This window comes from Pleurodeles waltl, chromosome 3_1 (assembly GCF_031143425.1).
Source record: "Pleurodeles waltl isolate 20211129_DDA chromosome 3_1, aPleWal1.hap1.20221129, whole genome shotgun sequence".
NCBI classification, from domain to species: Eukaryota; Metazoa; Chordata; class Amphibia; order Caudata; family Salamandridae; genus Pleurodeles; species Pleurodeles waltl.
Genome location: NC_090440.1, coordinates 1371780572 through 1371799640, shown reverse-complemented (window position 1 = coordinate 1371799640; position 19069 = coordinate 1371780572). Strand labels below are relative to the sequence as shown.

At 49.2% G+C, this 19069-nt stretch overlaps 1 protein-coding gene across 4 annotated transcripts in view; it reads right to left on the bottom strand.

The window, feature by feature from the left end:
* ARHGEF12 (Rho guanine nucleotide exchange factor 12) overlaps window positions 1-19069 on the bottom strand; it is a 794162-nt gene that overhangs the window by 251609 nt on the left and 523484 nt on the right. For all 4 annotated transcript variants that reach the window (XM_069224871.1, XM_069224872.1, XM_069224873.1 and 1 more), the window contains 2 exons: window positions 9846-9938; window positions 9467-9546 (listed from right to left, as the gene is read on the bottom strand). In XM_069224871.1, the coding sequence (XP_069080972.1) occupies window positions 9467-9546; window positions 9846-9938 (173 nt within the window). The remainder of the gene's footprint in view (window positions 1-9466; window positions 9547-9845; window positions 9939-19069) is intronic.

The following is a 19069-nucleotide window of genomic DNA, read 5'->3' as shown; positions in this document are numbered from 1 at the left end:
CAGTTTAGGGAATTTATCCTCATTTTAGCACAGGACAGCCCCCTGGCTGGGCACCTGGGCCAGACAAAAACTTGGAATAGGCTTGTCAGCCATTTCTACTTGCCCAATATGTCTCAAAAGGTGAAGGAGTTTTGCAGCTCCTGTGCCACCTGTGGTAAGACAGGCGGCCACCCAAAGGCCCCCCCTGAGTCCACTACCAGTGGTTGGGGTCCCCTTTGAAAGGATTGGTGTGGACATTGTATGCACACTTGAACCACTCCCAGCCTCTGGAAACCAATATATACTGGTAATAGCGGATAATGCTACTAGTCATGCGGAAGCAATTCCTCTTAGGTCTACTACAGCTCCTGCAGTAGCCAAAGCCCTCATTGGTATCTTTACCAGAGCAGGGTTTCCTAAGGAGGTGGTTTCAGACAGAGGTACCAACCTCATGTCAGCTTACCTTAAACACATGTGGAATGAGTGTGGGATGACTTACAAGTTCACCACACCATACCATCCACAAAACAATAGACTTGTTGAAATGTTCAACAAGACACTGAAGGGCATGATCATGGGGCTACCTGAAAAACTCAAAAGGAGACAGGATGTCCTCTTGCCATGGTTGTATTTTGCCTACAGAGATCTGCCTCAGAAGGGATACGATTTCCCCCCTTTGAACTTCTGTTTGGCCACCCTGTTAGGGGACCACTTGCCAAGGAGGGTTGGGAGAGACCTCTCCACGAGCCTAAGCGAGATGTGGTAGACTATGTGCTTGGCCTCTGCTCAAGGATGGCAGAGTACATGGAAAAAGCATCCAAAAAACTTGAGGCAAGCGAACAGCTCCAGAAGCAGTGGTAAGACCAAAAGGCTGCACTGGCGGAGGTTAAACTAGGGCAGAAGAGATGGGTTCTTGAGCCTGTGGCTCCCAGGGCACTCCAGGACAAGTGAGTGGCCCTTACCCTATCCTAGAAACAAAGTGAGGTCACCTACTTGGCAGGCATAGGCACTAGCAGGACACCCAAAAGGGTGATCCATGTGCAACCCCTCAAGCTTTTCTGTCAGGGCTGATGTAACCATACTAATGGTTTCTGATGAGGAACAAGAAGCAGAGAGTGAACCTCTTCCTGACCTCCTCTCTCACAATGGTAAAGGATGGTTCAGTTGATGGAGCTGTCTACTCGGACACCCTCAATGCCAAGCAGCAGGATGACTGCAGGCATGTCTTGCAGCAGTATGCAGAGCTCTTCTCCTAAATCCCCGGACATACACACCTGTGTATCCATGATGCGGACACAGGAGCCATCTTGCCAGTCAAATCCAAGATCTATGAGAAGTCTGGTCAAGTTAAGAAGAGTATCAAAGTTGAAGTCAACAAGATGCTGGATTTAGGGGTTATTGACCCCTCTGACAGTCCCTGGGCTAGCCCAGTGGTATTGGTCCCCAAACCTAATTCCCAGGGTGGAAAGAAAGCAATGAGGTTCTGTGTGGACTACAGAGGTCTCAGCTCTGTCAGCAAGACATGCTCACCCTAAACGAAGGGCTGATGAGCTGATAGACAAATTAGGTGCAGCAAAGTTTCTCAGTACCTTTGACTTAACTGCACGGTACTGGCAAATCCACATGACACCAGGAGCAAAAGAAATCACTGCATTCTCTACACCTGATGGGCATGATCAGTTCACTGTTATGCCTTTTAGTTTAAAGAATGCCCTTGCCACCTTCCAAAGGTTGGTGAATCAAGTCCTTGCTGGCTTGGAGTCCTTCAGTGCAGCACATCTAGATGATATTGTGGTCTTTAGGTCCTCCTGGCATGATCACCTGGGGACAGTTTTGCAGACTCTGCAATCTCCAGGCCTCACTATCAATGCATCTAAATGCCAGATAGGGCAGGGCACTGTTGTATACCTGGGCCACCTTGTAGGGGAGAAGGCCAAGTGCAATACTTTCAGCCAAAGATCCAGACAATTCTGGACTAGGAAGGTCCTAAAACCCAGACAAGTCAGGGCATTCCTTGGCTTGACTGGTTATTACAGGAGGTTTGTGAAGGGGTATGGATCCATTCTGACCCCCCTCACAGGACTGGCCTCTAAGAAGATGCCCAAAAACGTAAACTGGACTGTTAGTTGTCAAAAGGCCTTTGACACCCTGAAGGAGGCAATGTGCTAAGCACCAATTCTTAAAGCTCCAGACTACGATAAGCAGTTCACTGTGTAGACAGATGCCTATGAACATGGGTTAGGAGCAGTCCTGTCCCAAACCGAAGATGGCCATGACCAGCCTGTTGCATTAATTAGCCGGAAGTTACTCCCGAGGGAACAGCCTTGGAGTGCCTTTGAAAGGGAGGACTTTTCTGTGGTTTGGTCCCAGAAGTAGTTGAGACCATACTTGTTTGGTACTTACTTCCTTGTTCAAACTGAACACAGACCTCTCAGATGGCTACCGCAAATGAATGGTGAGAAATGGTGAGAACCCTAAACTTTTGAAGGGGGTCCATCTCCCTACAAGAAATAGACTTTACAGTGGAAAACAGACCTGGGACTGCCCATGCCAATTCAGATGGACTTTCCAGGTTTTTCTACAATGAAGACTCTCTTAGGGAAGGTTAGTCTCATCCTCTCGTTTTGGGAGGTGGGGGGGACCCTGTGTAAGAAAGTGCCCCTTTTGGCATGATTACCCCCTCCACACAAACACATCATTTTTGCCTGGTATTGATACTAACCTAACTGAGTGTGTGATGGGATCCTGCTAACCAGGCCCCAGCACCTAGGTTCTTTATCCAAACTGTACCATTGTCTCCACAACTGGCACACCCCTGGCACAAAGTTAAGTCCCTTGTAAAAGGTAGCAGTGGCACCAAGGGCTCTGAGACCAGGGAAGGTCCCTATGGGCTGCAGCATGTTTTGTGCCACCCTGAGGGACCCCCTCACCAAACACATGCACACTGCCATTGCAGTTTGTGTGTGTTGCTGGGGAGAAAAAGGTTAAGTCGACAGGGCATCCCTCTTAGGGTGCCATGCCCACGAACCACTGCCTGTGACATAGGTAAGTAACCCCTCTAGCGGGCTTTACAGCACAAAGGCATGGTGCACTATACCACAGGTGAGGGCATAGCTGGATGAGCAACCTGCTCCTACAGTGTCTAAGTCGATTCACAGATATTGTGAGTGCAGAGTAGCCATACTGAGTACATGGGCTGGGAGTTTGTCATTAATAACTGCACAGCTTGATGATGGCTTCAGTGAAAACTATGATGTTTGGTAGCAAACTTCTCAGCACAATACACCCACACAGATGCCAGTGTTGGATTTAATGTAAAAATACTGAGAGCCCCCTGTATTTTACCCACATTTTTTAGTGTAAGGGTGACCAGTCTGTGCCAGCCTGCCACTAACAGACAGGTTTTTGAACCCATGGGGTGAGAGCCTTTGTGCTCTCTGGGGCCAGAAACAAAGCCTGCTCTGGGTGGAGGTGCTTCACACCTCCCCCCTGCAAATACCCTAACACTTGGCTGTGAGCCTCAAAGGCTCAGCCCTCCTGTTACAGTGCCCAAGAGCGCTCCAGCTAGTGGAGATGGCCACCCCCGCCAGAACTAGCCCTACTTTTACAGGTCCAGGGGGAAAAGTAGGTAAAACAATGATGACTGGCCACTCCTGCTAGGACCACCCATAAGGTGTCCAGGGCTGAAGTGACCCCCTTGTTGCAAAATCCTCCATCTTGGGTTGGCGGAAAGGGACAAATAGGAATAGGAATGTGCCCCCCTCTCCACAGGGAGTGGGCAAAGGAAGAGTGTAACCACTCTCAGTGACAGTGACCATTGGCTACGGCCTTTTGACCCCTGTAACGCCCCTAAATCTAGTATTTAGGGGCACCTCTGAACCTTACTCACCAGATTCCTGGTGACCTCAAGAAGAAGGAAGGACTGCCAAGCCGACCCCAGCAGTTAAGACTCCTGACGACAACTGGCTTGGCCCCAGTCCTACCGGCCTGTCTGCAGCTTCGAGACTCCTGCTCCAAAAAGGCGACATATCCTGCAGCAACAGCAACCTCTACATACCCCCAGCGGACTGCATGCCCAGCAGAGGACCAAGAACCCCGGAGGACAGCGACCCTGTCCAGAAGAAACCTCCAAACAGGACTCCAGAACCACCCCGCATCCGCAAACCCTGCCCACTCTGCACCTGACACCCACAGCCCGAGTCCAGGTGGTCCAGAGAAGGTCCCCAGGCAATACCAACCTCAAGTCCACCCTGGGTTGACCCTCCTAACCAACACAATGACGCCTGCAGCCTGAAGCTGGAGGACCCCCCTGATCGTGACCAGATCAGACTAAGGTTCCGGACGCCAAAGGAGACCCCTTCACCCACAGACCCCCGGCCTTGGGGAATTCGACCAATGGTCCAGCAACGTCCAGCAGGCGCCTCTCCTGCCTGTCCAGCATTGGCTTCCCAGAACCGACCCCTCGGACCTAGCCCGCAGCATCGTTTGTGACCCCAGTGGTCTTCTCATTGAAAAGCATTGGGGGCCCCCTTCTGTATTTGCACCCTGCACCCAGCCGCCCCTCTGTCGCTGAAGGAGTTTGTTTGGTATGAACCTGTAGTCCCCCCGCACCCCCGGTGCTGACCTATATGCCCCAAGGCCTGTGTCCCGGAACCGCAGGTACTTACCTGCAATCTGCTTTCTATTGCGCTCACCCAGGCCTCATAGAACTCCACTGCAAACCCAATGCCAATTTTAACCTCCGCACCCAGCCGGCCCGAGTTGCACTTACAGCTTCAGTCTCTGGGTTTTAGGAAGTCCACCGGTTGAGGTTCCAGTTAACCCCAAACACCCACCACCAGCAACACGGGGCAGGTCGGGTACAGAGGTCAAAGATGAGCAATTTTAACGTGAGCTCCTATGGAGACAGGGGGTACTCGGAATCAGGGCTGCCTGCAGGTAAGTACCCCTGTTTCGGAGGGCAGACCAGGGGGGATAGAAGGAGCACTGGAGGGGGTCACCAGTAGGCACCAAACACACACCCTCAGCAGCATAGGGGCAGCCGGGTGCAAACAGGACTTAGGGTTTCCAATACTGGGGTCACTCGGAGTCTGCAGGTGGGGACCAGGAGGTTGTCTCGGGCACACCACCGGTCGGACAGGGAGGAGGGGCCGCCTGCTGACCGCAACTGCACTGGGTGTCATTTCGCCAAGGCCTGGGGGCTGCGGGTGCAGTGTGTCTTTAGGCGTCGGGATTCCCTCTGCAGGCGTCTTCACAGAGGGGTGGAGAGGTCAACCCAGGGTGGGCACTTGCTCACAATCGCCTGGGGACCCTCTCTTGCTGGGTGGACCACCTGGACACGGGCCATGGACGTCGAATGCACAGGGGCCAGGACTCACGCATCCTTGGTTGTAGGTATTCTTAGACAGAGCCACTGTCCTCAGGAGTTATTGGTCCTTTTGGGTGTAGGGCAGTCCTCATTAGTTGGGCAGAGGTCATTGGTTCCACTGGACACCTCGTTCAGTCTTTTGCAGGTTCTTTGAAGCAGGAGACAGGCCAGTAGGGTTGGGGCAAAAGCAGTTGTCTTCCTTCTTCTCTGCTGAGGGTTTCGGCTAAGCAGTCTTTCTTCTTGAAGGTTGCCAGGAATCTGGTGAGTTGGGTTCATGGAGGCCCTTAAATCCTAGATTTAGGGGAGTTTTAGGGGTCAGAGGGCAGTAGCCAATGGCTACTGTCCCTAAGGGTGGCTATACCCTCTTTGTGCGCACTCCCTTGCGGGAGGGGGGGCACAAACCTAATCCTATTGGTCCCTGTCCTCCAAACCAAGATGAAGGATTCTTCAGGGAGGAGGTCATCTAAGGTCTGGACACCTTAGGGGTGGTCCTGGCAGAGGTGGTCACTCCTCCCTGTTTTCCCTAATTTTCCCACTGGACTTGCTGCCAAAAGTGGGGCTTTGTCCAGGGGGCGGGCAGCTTTACTAGCTGGAATGCCCTGGGGCACTGTAATCTGAGGCTTGAGCCTTTGAGGCTCACCGCCAGGTGTCACAGTTCCTGTAGGGGGGGGGGAGGTGTGAAGCACCTCCACCTCGGACAGGCTTTGTTTCTGACCACAGAGTGCACAAAGGCACTCACTCCATGTGGTCAGAAACTTGCCTGAAAGTGGTAGGCTGGCACAGACTGGTCAGTCCTACAGTGGCGGTTTGGCTGACATACAGGGGGGATCTCTAAGATGCACTCTGTGTGCATTTTTCCATAAATCCCACACTGGCATCAGTGTGGGTTTAACGTGCTGAGAAGTTTGATACCAAACTTCCCAGCATTCAGTGAGGCCATTGTGGAGCTGTGCAGTTTGTTCTGACAAACTACCAGACCATACACTCAATATGGCCACACTGCATTTACAATGTCTGAGAATGGACTCAGACACTGTAGGGGCATATTGCTCCTGCAGCCATGCCCTCACCTATGGTATAGTGCATCCTACCGTAGGGCTGGAAGGCCTGCTAGAGGAGTGACTTACCTTTGCCACAGGCAGTGTTTTGTAGGCATGGCACCCTGGGGGGGATGCCATGTCGAGTTTGCCTTTTTCTCCCCACCAACACACACAATATTCAATTGCAGTGTGCATGTGTTAGGTGAGGGTCCCTTAGGGTGGCACAACACATGCTACAGCCCTTAGGGACCTTCCCTGGTCACAGGGCCCTTGGTACCAGGGGTACCATTTACAAGGGACTTATCTGTGTGCCAGGGCTGTGCCAATTGTGGAGACAGAGGTACAGTTTAGGGAAAGAACACTGGTGCTGTGGCCTGGTTAGCAGGGCCCACTCTCAGTCAAGTCAGCATCAATATCAGGCAAAAAGTTTTTTTGGGGGGGGGGGGGGGGGGGGGTGGGGGGGTGGAATAACTGCAACAAGGAGCCATTTTCCTACATTGATACATAGAAATATTTTTAGGAAAAACTTTGGTAATTATCAATGCTATTATTTAGAGTTACTTTAGGTGACTAACTCCAGCAGGGAGCCAGTCATCAGGACCAGCAAGGTCCACATAAACAGTTACCTCCCCAGGAAAAGCAGTCTTTAGTTCAGATGCAGGGTCAATGACTCCTTGCCACTGACTTCGATGGAGTGGTCCTGATGCAAAGGATACCACATGGTGAAGATGCTCAAGGATGCTGTGCGACCCCCTGTGGTCTTCCTGGGGCTACTCCTAGATCCACAGACTGGGTGAAGTGATCCTGGCCACAGTGGTCGACGTCCCTCAAAGTTCCTTCGAGCTGGGTAAAAGTGCAGTCACCAATCGTTACTAGTCGGAAGGTGCAGTAGTTTTAGGGGAGGTCGTCTTTTGGTAGTAACTTGCATTCTCGGTGACCTAGCTGCACTTTTGACAACCCTCTCACGTCCACAAGACTTGGGGGCAACTTTTCAATGTCTGGACTTAGTACCTTGGGCTGCACAGCAGCGAGGAACAGTGATTCTGGAATCTGGGCTACTCACGCGCTCTAGCATGCTTCTTCAACTATTGTGGCTCGGTGCTGCAAGCAGGGGGTCAGCCAACTGACCCTTGGAAGTCTTGTGCTTTGGCTGGGCTCAGTAGCAGATTTCTCCACAAGCAGGACACAGCAAGCCCTCTTCATTTACTAGTCACCAATTATAGCAGGTGCAGTCCAGGTCGGTGCAGCCTCACTTCGCCGGGACCTTGATGCATTAAGGCATTCCTTCTTCGGTATGGTTCTCCAGTCCAAGGACATCTGAGGCCTAGGTGTTAGGGGTGCCCTTTTCAAGCCTAGAAAATGCCGTCTGGGGAGGTCAAGGTCACTGCCAATGGGCTATATGGGTCCCTTCCACCTGATGACCATTTCCTGGAAGTGTAGCATCTGGCTATACTAGAATTCTCTAGCCTACCCATTCACAACACGGTAGACTGTGTCTCTTAGCATGGAAAGCTACCTATCATGAAACAGAGGTGAGGCTACCAAGGGGGCTACATGTCCCTGGAAAACCCGTTTGACAACTGGTTTCCCCTCCCTGTCCCCAGTGCCAGCCTGTCTGCCTAAACAATAGAGCAGCCCCTCTCTCAAGTGTTTCCCATTTGCCCTTCAAAGGCGGCTTCTCCTCCGAAGTTCACCTTTTGGGCTAACACTCATATGCCTTTCTGATAGGGAAAAGTTAACACCTCTCCCCCCAAACAAGTTTTAGTAGAGCCATTTCTTAGGAGTCATTTCCACATCTCCCCAGGAGGGCAGAAAGCTATGTCAGGGATAGATTCCATCTGCAACTGTGAACAAGCACAGGATACATTGGCAACTTTGTAAAACTTGCACACTGCAACAAGTTACATTAATTTCAACTTGAGCATCAAGTCGGGCTTAATGTAATAGGTTCTTTGATACCTTAAGGTACTAACTTTAGTTGTCCAGGTCAGAAGTTAGAAAGACTGAGGCTGAAGTGTCAGCTTGTAACTCTCAATTGCCAATGGGGCGACTAGCCTTCTCCACAGTAAAAACAACAATCGTGATTTTATTTTACTGTTGGGGCACATAAGAATACAAGCGCCGCTTCTTAATATATAGCACCCTGCCTTAAGGCATGCTAGGCCGACCTTGGGGTGATTTACATATATTAAAAAGGAAGGATTGGGTTTTGCCATTACTTTAAATGGCAAAGTTTAGATAGCAGTTTGAAAGTGTCCTTCCAATCTGCAGTGGCAGACTTGGAGCCATGTTTTATTTTTGTTGCACCCACGGAGGCACAACCACGCTGCAAACCCTTGGACGACCCTCTACTTTAGGGGCACCGAGGGACCATTTAGCTTATGCCAATTGGGTACAAGCCAATCACACATACATACTTTAAAGTCAGGGAACTGGCACGAAGGTCTAGTTGACAGGTTTCAGTGCACTCTCAGGGTCAAAAAACGACCAGGACCTGTCCAAAAAGTTTTTGGGTGATCACACAAAATTTCCTTACTGCTTAAAATTTTCCAGATCCATTTTAACCCCTGAGGAATTTTCAAAAGGCAAGGAATCTACAGCTACAAGTCTCCTTCAGAAAATTTGTGTTGGGAGTCACAAAGAGATGGCAGTACTACAGATAAAAGTGCACACCAGGTGCTGTAAAGTGAACTTGCAAGACTACTTTCCCCAATACTTCTCGGTCTCTCACCTCATTAGAATTCAATTTCTCCTTGCACCTCATTAACGAGGCAACATCCTGTCCACTTGGCCATAATGTCATTTCGATATTTACATAAGGAGCTTTGTTGCCAATTTTGCTCTCAAAAATATTTCATGAAGTTCCCCGCTAATACTCAATCTTCCTCTGGAACCACAGTAGGTGACCTCGTTATTTTTGTCTACATCTGTTTATTGTGGGCAACTCAAACATTCCTCAGCTGCAAAAAAGGAGACATCTAGGTGTCCCATTAGATAAGTGAACCTGATACTTATAACTGTGAAATGAATAAATGAATGCCTGATTAAAAACAGAAAACTGGATATCTAATCTGATTACCTGGGCTATGAAGTTTATTGGTAAGTTGAGTCTGGACCCCCTCCTTCAGTTTCTGATCATCTTCATTCTCATGCTCATCCCTACAATCATACAAAACAGAGATTATTTTCATTTTCATATTTTAAACAGCATTAGGCCATCATCTGTAACACACAGAATCACCTTCGATCAACTATCATAGTCCCATCTCAATACTTTCTAGCATTGGCTGCTCTCCAAGATACCTCCTCTTGATTAGGATCACAACACGAAATGATGACAGTTATAGTATCACACTACCTTCCACCCCTCCTCTATATGGTTTCACCCTACATATTTTTTTTCTGTGAAACATATGATGATTCTTCCTGCCGCCCACCCACCTGCTTCTTATACTTACTCACTGACGATGCCAGGAGGGACCTGCGGTAAGGGAATGGGTTTCTTGATAGTTTCGACTTTGACCGCCATTCGTGCTATGAGGTCCTGCCACCTGAAGCAACAGAAGAAATTAGCATGTGCAAGATCTTATTATACATCCCTATAAGAAATGCAACAAAAACCTACATCTATAGCAGCAAGTCAACAATTAAATGTCACTGTTCTGTAAGTTCACAAAAGAAGTACGGTATCAAGTGACCTTGCGTTAACTCGGCTTCAATGACTACCTCTGTATTATGATCTATGTAGTGGTGAGATTAGAACCTCTGTGTAGGCCAGAGATGAGACAGATCTGAATGTTTCAGCTCTCCCATTGTCAGAGGTATCCATCAGACCTAGTACAATACAGACCATTGCAGGGTGTTGGTATCCTGAACCAACTATCAGAGGAAATTAACATCCTCCTAACAATGCAGACAACCACAAGATAACAGATGCAAAAGTCCTGTATAATTTAGAGTGGTTAATGAGGAGTAGAACCAATCCCAACTCATATGATCAAGGACCAAATGGAATAATTGCAAATAATATCAACCCTAATACTGGCTACAGGGGCATCATTGAAATTACCATGTGCTCAGTAATGTTTCTTGAGTGCCTAATCTTAATGGGCCTTGGGATCTCAACTATAGTCATTAGAAACATTTACACACAGGGCATTTGAATTGGGAACATTTGAACAGTGGATTGTTAATACAAAAAAATTACTTGTAGCAGCCAATCACAACCATTAGAGTGCACTCACAAAGTTGTTTAACAGAAACATACACCAAATACAGCTAATTTTGCAACATGGAAAGCATAATTACAGACACTATTTCCTGGATGTCTCTACAACGGCATCCAATTAGGGCAGGGGAGAGGGGTATGCATTTCAGGTTACAGTAAAGATTTCATCTCAATCCTAGCTTGTCATGAACAGCCTTAAGGCCATTTTCAATCCAGAAGTTCACCTGCTTAGATATCTGAAAGCAGATTTTTCTTGAATCACAGAAATAGGCAGTAGAAGTCAGCCATAAATGATGGACCTCTTTGGCTTATAAACAAAGGGGTAGAAATGCAGAAAACTGGTTGTGATCCAAGGCCCTTCATCAATGGAATATTTAATTTAAAAAAAAAAAAAAAAGGTTTATATTCTACTGGACAAAACAGATCAATCATATAGTAAAAGCAATTTATGGAGGGCACACAATTCAGATGACTTGATCCTCCAGCTACTTGATTCCCTACTTGAAAAATGTTCACATTTCTACCACATTTCAAGCATTTCTTCTAAGAGTTTGTGATGACCAAGGATGAAGATGCATTGAAATTTCATAAATAAAGCAGCAGTTTTATAACATGATACTGTCTCACCTTACTCAACAACTGTGTAGCATTTTTAACAAGCACTGTCAAAGCGAATAGGTCTCGCCTATACAAGAGATACTGGCTTTGGCAATGTGTTTTGCTATGTTGTACATCGGTGTGGTTGCTGTTTCGCATGGAGTGTCAGAGTGGAGCAGAGTGTCGTATGGAGGATTTGTTGAAATGTAGAGTGAAGAAGGAAGAGTAGAGGCCCGTAGAGTTGAGTAGGCAGCAGTAGCATACAGCGGTTCAGTGGCAGAGAGTGTTGGAGTGAGGTGGAATAGGACGAAGTGGGTTGGTGTGGATTGAGGGAGTGTGGTGGGTTGGGGCGGGGTGGACTGGATTGGGGTAGAGTGGGGTGAACTGCAGTGGGGTGGATTGAAATGGGGTGAGGTGGAAGGAATTGGGGCGGATTTGACTGGGGTGGATTCGAGTAGGGTGGATTAGATTGGATTGAGGTGAATTGTTTGGATTGGAGGGATAGGGCTGGGATGGACTGGATTGCTATTGGGGTTGGGTGGATTAGATTGGACTGGGGTTGGGTGGATTAGATTGGACTGGAGAGGGGTGGATTAGATTGAATTTAAGTGGGTGGACTGCAATAGAGTGGGGTGGACTGGATTCACTGGATTGGAGTGGGGTGGACTTAATTGGAGTGAGGTGGATCGGATTTGGGTGGGGTATATAGGACTGGAGTGGGTGGATAGGACTGGAGTGGGTGGATAAGGCTGGAGTGGGTGGATAAGGCTGGAGTGGGGTGGATGGTAGTGGGTAAATAAGACTGGAGTGAGGTGGATTTGGAGTGGGGTGATTTGGGGTGGGATGAATTTGATTGAGATGGGCTGGATGGATTGGAATCCGGCGGGCTGAACTAGGGTGGGGTGGGGTGGACTGGATTTGGACAGAGCAGGAGGACTGGAGTAGACAAGGAGTGGATTGGGGTGGGGAGGATGGATTGGGATGGGGTGAACTGAACTGAGATGGGGTAGAGTGGATTGTAGTTGAGTGGATTGGATTGTGGTAGGCTGAACTAGGGTGGGGTGGCCTGGAGTAGACAAGGGGTGGATTGGGGTGGGGAGGATGGATTGGAGTGAGGTGAACTGAACTGGGATGGGGTGGAGTGGATTGGATTGTGGTGAAGTGGGGTGGACTGTAATGAAATGGATTGGAGTAGGGTAAGCTCGATGGAACGGACTGCAGGGTGGTGGACTGAACTGGGGTGGACTGGAGAGGTGGATTGGTTTGGGGTGAGGTGGGGTAGACAGTGTAGTGGATTGGGGCGGGGTGGATAGGATTAGGGTGGGTGGGATTTTAGTGGGGTGAATATGATTGGAGTGGGTCGGATTTGGAGTGGGGTGGATTGGAGTGGGGTGGATTTGACTGGAGTAGGGTGAACTGGATTGGGGTGAGAACTGGATTGGGGGTGAGAGAACTGGATTGGAGTGGGGCAGGCTGGATCGATTGGAGTGGACTGAACTAGGATAGGGTGGGGAGGACTGGATTGGGATAAAGTGGGTGATTGGAGTAGAATGGGGTAGATGGATTAGATTGGAGTGCGGTGGATCAAGCTGGGATGGGGTGGATTGGAGTGAATTGTGGTGGGGTGGATTGTGGCGGAGTGGACTGAACTGGGGTGGATTATAGAGGAATGGATTGGAGTGGGGTAAACTGGATCGACTGGTTTGGAGTGCGGTGGATTGGACTGAACTGGGGGGGTGGATTGGAGAGAGTGGATTGGACTGGGGTGTATCGGATTGGGGCAGGGTGAAGTGGAGTGGATTGGAGAGAGGTGGACTGCATTGAGTGGGGTGTTTTAGGGTAGGGTGGGATGAACTGGATTGAGTGTGGTAGATTGATTAGGGTGGGGCAGATTGCATTGTGGTGGATTGGACTGGAGTGGGCTGGACTGGTTTGAAGTGGGCTGGATTGGAGTCAGGTGGATTATAGTGGGGTAGAGTTGATTGGAATGGAGTGGGGTAGATTAGAGTGGGGAAGGCTGATTGGGTTGGAGTGTGGGGGGCTGAACTGGGGAGGATAGAGTGGGGTGGACTGGGGTAAAGTGGAGTGAAGTGGAATGGAGTAGGGTGAACTCCAATCAATCCACCCCACACCGATCAAATCCACCCCTTCCCTATTTTTTTGTCATTTCTGGTGGATTTATTTTAATTTTCCAATTGTTTGCAAGTTAGTGGTGATCGTTTTATACAGAATGCTCTGTCCATATCAACCCATCCCACTCCCAAAAAAAGATGCCTCTTTTCCAATGCTTACAAAGCATATTGCAGACAGCAGTTGTAGGAAGTTGGCTCTGTATGCACTATTTCAAAGTAAGGAATAGTATGCACAGAATCCAAGGGTTCCCCCTAGAGGTAAGATAGTGGCAAAAAGAGATAATTCTAATGCTCTATTTTGTGGTAGTGTGGTCGAGCAGTAGGCTTATTAAAGGAGTAGTGTTAAGCATTTGTTGTACATACACAAGCAAAATAAATGAGGAACACACACTCAGAGACAATTCCAGGCCAATAGGTTTTTGTATAGAAAAATCTCTTTTCTTAGTTTATTTTAAGAACCACAGGTTCAAGATTTACATGTAATACTTCAAATGAAAGGTATGGCAGGTAGGTACTTTAGGAACTTTGAATTAGCAAAATAGCATATACAGTTTTCACATAAATGACATATAGCTATTTTAAAACTAGACCGTGCAATTTTCAACAGTTCCTGGGGGAGGTAAGTGTTTGTTAGTTTTTGCAGGTAAGTAAACCACCTACGGGGTTCAAGTTTGGATCCAAGGTAGCCCACCGTTGGGGGTTCAGAGCAACCCCAAAGTTACCACACCAGCAGCTCAGGGCCGGTCAGGTGCAGAGGTCAAAGTGGTTCCCAAAACGCATAGGCTTCAATGGAGAAGGGGGTGCCCCGGTTCCAGTCTGCCAGCAGATAAGTACCCGCGTCTTCGGAGGGCAGACCAGGGGGGTTTTGTAGGGCACCGGGGGGGACACAAGCCCACACAGAAAGTACACCCTCAGCGGCACGGGGGCGGCCGGCTGCAGTGTGCAAACAAGCGTCGGGTTCACAATAGGAATCAATGGGAGACCAAGGGGTCTCTTCAGCGATGCAGGCAGGCAAGGGGGGGGGGGGCTCCTCGGGGTAGCCACCACCTGGGCAAGGGAGAGGGACACCTGGGGGTCGCTCCTGCACTGGAGGTCGGATCCTTCAGGTCCTGGGGGCTGCGGGTGCACAGTCTTTACCAGGCGTCGGGTCGTTGAAGCAGGCAGTCGCGGTCAGGGGGAGCCTCGGGATTTCCTCTGCAGGCGTCACTATGGGGGCTCAGGGGGGTCAACTCTGGCTACTCACGGTCTCGTAGTCGCCGGGGAGTCCTCCCTGTGGTATTTGTTCTCCACAAGTCGAGCCGGGGCCGTCGGGTGCAGAGTGTCAAGTCTCACGCTTCCGGCAGGAAACGCAAGTTGTTTCAAAGTTGCTTCTTTGTAGCAAAGTCGCAGTCTTGGGTGAACAGAGCCGCTGTCCTCGGGAGTTCTTGGTCCTTCTAGATGCAGGGCAGTCCTCTGAGGCTTCATAGGTCACTGGTCCCTGGGGAGAGCGTCGCTGGAGCAGTGTCTTTAGAAGTGGGGAGACAGGCCGGTAGAGCTGGGGCCAAAGCAGTTGGTGTCTCAGTCTTCTCTGCCGGGTTTTTCAGCTTAGCAGTCCTCTTCTTCTTAGGTTGCAGGAATCTAGTTTCCTAGGTTCTGGGGAGACCTTAAATACTAATTTTAAGGGTGTGTTTACATCTGGGAGGGCAGTAGCCAATGGCTACTGTCCTTGAGGGTGGCTACACCCTCTTTGTACCTCCTCCCTGAGGGGAGGGGGGCACATTCCTATCCATATTGGGGGAATCCTTCATCTGCAAGATGGAGGATTTCTAAAAGTCAGAGTCACCTCAGCTCAGGACACCTTAGGGGCTGTCCTGACTGGCCAGTGACGACTCCTTGTTTTTCTCATTATCTCTCCTTGACTTGCTGCCAAAAGTGGGGGCAGGGTCCAGGGGGTGGGCATCTCCACTAGCTGGAGTGCCCTGGGGCATTGTAACACAAAGCTTGAGCCTTTGAGGCTCACTGCTAGGTGTTACAGTTCCTGCAGGGGGGAGGTGTGAAGCACCTCCACCCAGAGCAGGCTTTGTTTCTGTCCTCAGAGAGCACAAAGGCTCTCACCGCATGGGGTCAGAAACTCGTCTCTCAGCAGCAGGCTGGCACAGACCAGTCAGTCCTGCACTGAACAATTGGGTAAAATACAGGTGGCATCTCTAAGATGCCCTCTTTGTGCATTTTTTTAATAAATCCAACACTGGCATCAGTGTGGGTTTATTATTCTGAGAAGTTTGATACCAAACTTCCCAGTATTCAGTGTAGCCATTATGGAGCTGTGGAGTTCGTTTTTGACAGACTCCCAGACCATATACTCTTATGGCTACCCTGCACTTGCAATGTCTAAGGTTTTGTGTAGACACTGTAGGGGCATAGTGCTCATGCACCTATGCCCTCACCTGTGGTATAGTGCACCCTGCCTTAGGGCTGTAAGGCCTGTTAGAGGGGTGACTTACCTATGCCACAGGCAGTGTGAGGTTGGCATGGCACCCTGAGGGGAGTGACATGTTGACTTAGTCATTTTCTCCACACCAGCACACACAAGCTGGCAAGCAGTGTGTCGGTGCTGAGTGAGGGGTCCCTAGGGTGGCATAAGATATGCTGCAGCCCTTAGAGACCTTCCCTGGCATCAGGGCCCTTGGTACCAGAGGTACCAATGACAAGGGACTTACCTGGGTGCCAGGGTTGTGCCAATTGTGGAGACAATGGTACATTTTAGGTGAAAGAACGCTGGGGCCTGGTCAGCAGGGTCCCAGCACACTTCTCAGTCAAGTCAGTATCAGGCAAAAAGTGGGGGGTAACTGCAACAGGGAGCCATTTATTTACACAAGCCCCTCCCAGCCCACAGGCCAGGAGACTCAGCCAAAGCTGTTAGAGTCTTCCTAGTCTGTCAGGCGAGGAAGAGTAGAGGAAATAGGCTGGTTTGTTGCAGGGCCTACTCTGCCTTACATCCTCCTGTTCAGGTCATTTCCTCTGGGGAACTGACCCACTTCCACAGTGATAGGACCTAGTCTGAATTGCCTCTTGTCTGTGTCTTTAATGTCTCCACCCATTCTCTCTATTTTGGGGTTAGAGGTATCCACCTCTGCTAATCTTATCTTAGCCAGGGTCACCCCTAGCTTACCCAAAGAGGTTACCCAGAGCTGGAGTAACCCCACCATGACCAACAGGGTCAGGGGGCCTACCTTGCTATTTGGCATGGGGTCAGACCAACATGCCAAGGATAGTGCAGCCATAAAGGCTAACACCCAGCAGAGGCCACTGACAGCTGTCAGTGCCCAGAACCACACCTTTAGCTCTTCACCTACAAGGGAAGGGGCTAAGTTACAGGTTTCTTTGGGTTCAGGGTGCCTGTCTGCTGTATTAGAGTGGAGGATAACCACATCTTGTAGTAAACACCCTTCTTCCACTCTTTCTTCTGTTAGCTGAGGAGCCACCCACTCAGGTTTAACAGTGGCCTGACTAGCCAGGACTTCTTGTGGGTCAGGTTGGACGATACCAGTGCCACTTGTGGAGTTCTCCCCTACTGGAGCAGAATCTCCTTGGCCTGCTGGAACCTTGGCTAAAGGTTGTCCACCCTTCCTACACTGTTTTCTTTTCTTTTTCTTCTGGGGCCTACATGCAGTTACTGCAGAGGCAGCACCTCCACAATCCTTGGGAGAGGACTGGCACTGGACCAGTTCCTCTCTTGGGCTCTGACTAACCTCTGGGTAGTCATTTCCAAGGAGACAATCAAGGGGGAGGTCTGTACTGACTACTACTCTTCTCCAGCTAAAAGTCCCACCCACTTCTATGGGCACAAAAGCCACAGGCCTATCAGTGACCCTGTCCGGGCTAACTCTTACTCTGGCATTCTCACCTGGGATGTACTGGTTTGAGAACACCAGCCTGTCATGCGCAATAGTGTGACTGGCACAAGTGTCTCTCAGGGCAGTGGCTGGGATTCCATTCACCAGTAGGTGGTGGAAGGGTCTACTTCCCTCTGGAATCTCCAACTCACCTGTTGGGCCCTTTTTCCAGTTGAAGGCTATGAAGACCTCCTCATCTGTGGAGTCATCCTCAATGGCTACACTGGTCACCCCTGGGAGTTTGCTAGGGGGTTTGTTTTGGGACAAGAAGTGTCCTTGGTGTGGTGCCCTGTCTGTCTACAGTTTTGGCACCATGCCTTAGTGGCATCCCAGTTCTTACCCTGGTACCCACCTTTGTTTTGGGTTTTGTCTTGGGGCCCACCTACCTGGTCTGGTTTTTGGGGGCCTACAGAGGACTCTTTTTCTTTGTTTCTAGTGTCACCCACTTTCTCCTGGGGAGGCTTTGTAACCCCTTTCTTTTGGTCACCCCCAGTGGATGTTTTGGTTACCCTAGTCTTGTCCCAGTGGTCTGCCTTCTTTCCCACTTCTTGGGGAGAAATTAGGCCTAGGTCTACCAGATACTGATGCAACTTTTCATTGAAGCAGTTACTTAAAATGTGTTCTTTCATAAACAAATTATAAAGCCCAACATAGTCATGCACTTAATTTCCAATTACCCAACCATCCAGTGTTTTCACTGAGTAGTCTACAAAATCAACCCAGGTATGGCTCGAGGATTTTTGAGCCCCCTTGAACCTAATCCTGTACTCCTCAGTGGAGAATCCAAAGCCCTCAATGAGGGTAGCCTTCATGAGGTCATAAGATTCTGCATCTTTTCCAGAGAGTGTGAGGAGTCTATCCCTACACTTTCCAGTGAACATTTTCCAAAGGAGAGCACCCCAGTGAGATCTGTTTACTTTTCTGGTTGCACAAGCCTCTCAAAAGCTGTGAACCACTTGGTGATGTCATCACCATCTTCATATCTAGTTACAATCCCTTTTGGGATTTTCAACATGTCAGGAGAATCTCTGACCCTATTTATGTTGCTGCCACCATTGATGGGACCAAAACCCATCTCTTGTCTTTCCCTTTCTATGGCTAGGAGCTGTTTCTCTAAAGCCAATCTTTTGACCATCCTGGCTAACAGTAGGTCATCTTCACTGAGGCTATCCTCAGTGATTCCAGAGGTGCTGGACCCTCCTATGAGAGAAGCAGCATCTCTGACTATCACATTTGGAGTCAGGGTTTGAGGTACCCTGTTCTCCCTAACTAGGACTGGAGGGGGGGAATTCTCCTCCACATCACTAGCTTCCCCCTCTGGGAGGTCTTTCTCAGAGGGGTTGTCTTTGGCAAACCCTGCCAAGAGCTCCTGGAGCTGTAATTTGATAGGGTTTAACCCAGCTTTAATCTTTTGTAATTTGCAGAGACCTTAACTCTCTCATCCTAAAATGGAGGTAAGGGGTGATGTCGAGTTTCATCACACTCTCTTCTGCATTAGACATTATGTTTCTAAAAGTTGGAATACTTTTTAAGAATCTAAAACTATGTCTAGAACTTAATTCAAATCTTCACAAAACGTTTAAACTCTAAAAGAAATGCTAACAGGGACTAACACAAGGCCCTAGCAGGACTTTAAAAAAATTAGAAAAATAGCTCAAATTGCAAAAATCTGTTTCTAATGAAAATTTTTGGAATTTAGTCGTGTGATCAGGTATTGGCTGAGTAGTCCAGCAAATGCAAAGTCTTGTACCCCACCGCTGATCCACCAATATAGGAAGTTGGCTCTGTATGCACTATTTCAAAGTAAGGAATAGTATGCACAGAGTCCAAGGGTTCCCCTTAGAGGTAAG